The sequence below is a fragment of the Macrotis lagotis genome, chromosome 3 (genome assembly GCF_037893015.1).
Source record: "Macrotis lagotis isolate mMagLag1 chromosome 3, bilby.v1.9.chrom.fasta, whole genome shotgun sequence".
Classification (NCBI taxonomy): domain Eukaryota; kingdom Metazoa; phylum Chordata; class Mammalia; order Peramelemorphia; family Peramelidae; genus Macrotis; species Macrotis lagotis.
In genome coordinates, this window is record NC_133660.1 from 284,480,028 (window position 1) to 284,484,487 (window position 4,460).

Genomic DNA, 4,460 nt, shown 5'->3' on the forward strand with positions numbered 1-4,460 from the left:
CTTGCTCCCTTTGGCTTTTTTATTTCACTTTTTTTAAACAAAGTCTGGTCCCCTGAGAGAAGGAAGGGCGGGCTTCCTTCCCTCCTTCCCTCCCCAACCCCTCCGCTAGAGTTCAGGTCTCCGCTCGATCTTCAGCAGCTCCACCTCAAACACCAATGTGGCTCTACCTGGAGGCGTGAAAGGATGAACAGGAGGGAGGCTTCAGAGCATGGAGGAGAGAGGAGACAGGCCGCCCTCCAGGCACAAAATGGGGGGCAGAGGAGCCAGATTACCTGGAATCTTGGGGGGAGCTCCTCGATCCCCATATCCTGTGGAGAGAAGGGAGAGGGGCCTGAAGGGTGCATATTTTGGCTCAGGATCCTTGTGGGGGACAGACCCTGAGCTCAGGCTGAGATTCCCATTGGCCCCTCCTCAGTCCAAGGACAGCTTTTACTAGGGAGGCAGATATGGATGGGGAGACAGTAGGCACTTAGCCCCCCCCCAAGGTAGCCAGAATCAGGTAGCATGGGTTAACAGTTAAAAGGTGGGGCCCCCACCCTACCACTATCCCCTCTTCTTTGCCCTTGAGCTTCTCCCTCAATGGAGTTGGCCAAATCTCTTGAGAATTCCAGAGAGGGCCACGTCCTTCAGATTGACCTTCTACCCCAAAGCACCAAGGAGAAGGATCAATGGCTGAGAGTTGGGGGGAGACAAAAAAAACCCAGAAAAACTGCCCAGGCAGGCAAGTGGGCACCCCAGGGAGAGATGGGAACTTCAAGGTCAGCAGCAGACCCAGTCAAAGAGCCCAACATGGCCGCTTCCTCTCAGGATAAAGGCCAGGTCTATGGACCCCCAGCCACAAGGCAAGAATAGCCCCCCCCCCAAAAAATATCTCGGTCTCTTACCCAGCTCTGAAGGGATCACCAATTTCCGCTTCTCCCCCTCACACATCCTGCGGGGAAGAGAACAGCCCTGAGTGGCCCCCGCAATCAAATACATGGGGCCCAACTTCCGAGACTCCCCCCCCCCCCAACTTACCCAAGAAGCCCCTGGTCCCAGCCCTTGATAACCTGGCCTGTCCCCAAGGAGAAGACAAAGGGCTGGTCCCGTTGGAGGCTGCTGTCAAACTCAGTACCATCCTCCAGTCTCCCCTGCAAAGGCAGAGAAGGGTCATCCCAGGGAAGGTGAGCCCGGCCCAGGCTGCCCCTCCCCGAGGCCGGCCACGTCTGCTCACCGTGTAGTGGATGTGCAGCACGTCGCCCTTGCGGGACTTGAGCGGGCAGTGGTCCACCCGTTTCTTGACCCCGATCTGGAGCTTTCGCTTCCCCTCCCCCGCCCTGGTGGGCACGACACCCAGGCAGAGGGACAGGGAGACCAGAAGCCAGCTCAGCTGCATGACCCTGCGGGCACAAAGCCGGCCCCGGGGGGCGGAAGAGATGGTCACCGGGAGGTGGGCGCCTTTACCCCCAAAGCCCCGCAGGATCCCAGGCCAAGGGGGAGCCCAGCCAGGTGCCCCCATCCCCCCAGTGAGCTCTCCCTCGGGGATGCCCCCGCCCCCCAGCAGGCTTGGGCAGCCAGACTTACCTGTCCATCGGAAAGGGGGCTTGACCTTTGAGCCCAGCAGCGGGGGGAGGGGACGAGGGGAAGACGCAGCAGCCGGGGGTCCTGCCCCAGAGCTGTCCGGGATCCCACCCCCCACTCCCGCTCCGCCCCCGCCCCGCGCCCCGGCCCTTCAATTTCCTCCGGTGCCCTTGGTGGCCTCCCCCTTCCGCAAGGTCCAGACCCTCTCCGGCTGCGCCCCCGCGGGCCCCACGGGCACCCCCCACTCCCGCCACACCCAGGCCCCTCCGGCCCAGCACACCCACACCTCTCCAACGGATGGGGGGCGCCCCCTGGGCACCCACACGTCCCCCGGGGGCTCCGGAGAGCGCCGGTCCGCGGGGGCGACCCCCCAAGCCTGCCCCCCGCCGCCCTCAGGGGCGCCTCCCCCCCAGCTCTGAGCCCGCGGGGGCCTGCGGGGCACCCACACGGGGCCCGGGTCTGGCGCCCGCTGCTCGCGCTCGACCCACACCACCTCTCCCGGGGGGGTCCGGGGTCGGCCCCGGCCCCAGGCCCGCCCGCCCCGAAGGCCCCCGCGGCCCCGGACCCCAGGACTCTCCCCGGGACCCGCGGGGGCCCCAAGGGGCGCCTGGGTCCCGCCCCCTTCCGCACTAGGGCCCGCCTCCTGCCCAATGGCCGCGCGCCTTGGCGGGACAGGCCCCGCCCCTCGGGCCTCGCCCCCGCCCCCTGCAGGCCCCGGCCCCGCCCCCGGAGCCGAGAGGTCCGTTAGCCCGGGCGCCGGCCCCTGACTCGGGGCCCCACCCCCTCCCGGGCCAGCCCCCGCCCCTTGGCTTGGGGCCCCGCCCCCTGTCGAGGACGACTCCGCCCCCTGCGGCATCCCCCAGGCCGGGAAGGTCCCCGGGCCCTGCTCCCGGCTGCTCTGCCCCTCGGCGCCCCACTCCCCTCCCCCCGGCCCCGGCCCCGGCCCCGGCCCCGTCTCCAGCCCGGGCTGCGGCCCCCCGCTCACCTCCTCACCGCGCCCCCGGAGTCCAGACCAGCGCCGCCGCCGCCACTGCGCACGCGCCGCCACCACGCCTCGGTCGGGGCCACGCCGCCCCTCCTCATTGGCCGGGACGGCGCCTGGCCCCGCCCCGGGCCCCGCCCCCGGGCCCGCGGAGGTGGGGCCGGGAAAGCTGGGACACGTGCCGGACGTGACGTCACTTCCCCTGCTCCTCAGTCTCCTCTCCGCGCGTCCCCAGGCTTCCCGGGCTTCGGCTTAAGAGCCACTTCCGAGCGGGCCACCCTGACTTCCGGCCGGCGCCGAGCGGGCCCTGCGGGCTCCCGCGGCCTCCAGGGCTGCGACGCCATTTTGCCCGCGCCCCTCCCCCCGCGCGCTCCGCCTGGGTTTCCCCTCGGACCCAAGTCTGGGCCTTCCGGGCCGGGCTCCTGCGCAGCAGTGGGACCCCTGAGCTCGAGGACCTTGCGCCCCGCGGGCCGGGACGCGTCCTCCCCGTGCCTCAGCCTCTCCCTCTGGAAGATGGGCGCCGAGCTAGCCTCGGTGGTGGTGTGGGGGGCTCCGACGCCCGAGCCTTCCCGCAGCCGAGGCAGGGGCCGAAAGTGGCTGACACCCCCCGCTTTCCGAGGCGCTCCTGGGCCTCGGATCCCGAGTTGGGCTGGAAGGGGAGGGGGCCGCGGCCCGGGCGGCCAAGCCCTCCGCTGTCCCCGAGGCCTCCCGCCAGCCCCCCCAGGGCCAGAAGACAAGAAGGAGCCATGACCCGAGTGGCCTGAGCCGCCGCTGCTTAGGAAGGACCCCCAAACATCCGCCCTCCCAGGGCAGGGGGGAAGCGTCTGCCACTGCGCCTCTGCGCCCCTCCAGCTGGCAGACCCTGATTCAGGAGTTTTCAGCTGTGCCGGAAGCAGGCCGGCGGGCAGAGAACCTGCTGAAGGGCTCTGGGAGTCCCCTTTGGGGAGGGGGGGAGGGCCAGGAAGGGTTCTCCTTTAAGATGCCCCCTTGTGATTCTGCATGGGAGACAAGGACCCGAGGCCTGGGGCTGGAGGATCCTGGCTCTGCCTTGACTTAGATGCTTTCCCTGCAAACGTCAGTTTCCTCTTACGTTATAGAATTTTCTTGAAAAGAGCCTAGAAATCAATGGTCCACAGTCTAGCCCACTCATGTGACAGATGAGAAAAGGGGACGTCCCGTCCCTCCTCTGGAGTTGGTCAGACTCCAACCCAGGCTCATCAACAAGCTCCCTCCTGGCTCAGAAGCCCATCAGGGCCCAGCACCCCTAGCTCTTCCCATTGGAAGGGATGTTTGGGTACTAAGTGGGGAATGGGTGATGTGTTTGGTTGGGGAAGGAAGCTGAGGGATGGGACTACAATCAGCCTGCTTATATCACAGGGGCTGTCCAGGAGCTAGAGGGGAGAGGGGGAAGCCAACAAGGAAGAGCTCCAACCAGGAGGGTCAGAACCCTCCACAGTTTGGTGACCACCTGCCACGCCAGTCCTCCCTCCTATGGCTTTCCTCTCCTGCCAGTTTACCTGCACCAGGCAGTCTGTTTGGAATGCTCTCCTCATGCAGGAGCTGGGGTCACATGCTGATTCCCCATCAGCTCCAGCCTCTAAGAGCCTTGTCCACTGCTGGGGTTGGACTTGGGAGGGGGCACGAAGGAGGTGTAAAGGTTTGGGCCTGTTTCTTTTCTACTGGGGCAGGGAGAGAATTCACCGACAGAAAAAGCATGCTATTGCCCGATGTTCCACCTTGAGGCTTTGGTGGGATCCCAGAGTTGGTGCTAGGAGAGATCCCACAGGAGGCCTGGAGAAGGCCAGGAAAGATGTCCTGGGTCCTCTCTCCATGCCTACACAGTGTACCAGGAAGGTGTTGGGTTTGGCCTACTTCCATGAGATGATGCATCTCTGCAGAGAAGAGTCTAGTAGGCAGC

At 66.3% G+C, this 4,460-nt stretch overlaps 2 protein-coding genes across 3 annotated transcripts; both read right to left on the bottom strand.

The window, feature by feature from the left end:
• Nucleotide 1: 1 nt before the first annotated feature.
• Nucleotides 2–2,649, bottom strand: FKBP2 (FKBP prolyl isomerase 2). Of its 2 annotated transcripts, none has more exons than XM_074231199.1 (6): nucleotides 2,546–2,649; nucleotides 1,214–1,379; nucleotides 1,018–1,130; nucleotides 885–931; nucleotides 273–308; nucleotides 2–167 (listed from the first exon to the last, which is right to left on the bottom strand). In XM_074231199.1, the coding sequence occupies exons 1-6, from the start codon at nucleotides 2,641–2,643 to the stop codon at nucleotides 106–108; spliced, it is 522 nt and encodes a 173-aa protein (XP_074087300.1). In that variant the 5' UTR covers nucleotides 2,644–2,649; the 3' UTR covers nucleotides 2–105. The 2 variants fall into 2 exon arrangements, with proteins under 2 accessions (XP_074087300.1, XP_074087301.1); XM_074231200.1 differs by lacking the exon at nucleotides 2,546–2,649 and adding an exon at nucleotides 1,564–1,666.
• LOC141517177 (uncharacterized) lies at nucleotides 1,643–2,416 on the bottom strand. Its single transcript, XM_074228034.1, has one exon. It carries the CDS (start codon nucleotides 2,414–2,416, stop codon nucleotides 1,712–1,714), a length of 705 nt encoding a protein of 234 aa, XP_074084135.1. The 3' UTR covers nucleotides 1,643–1,711.
• Nucleotides 2,650–4,460: the final 1,811 nt, after the last annotated feature.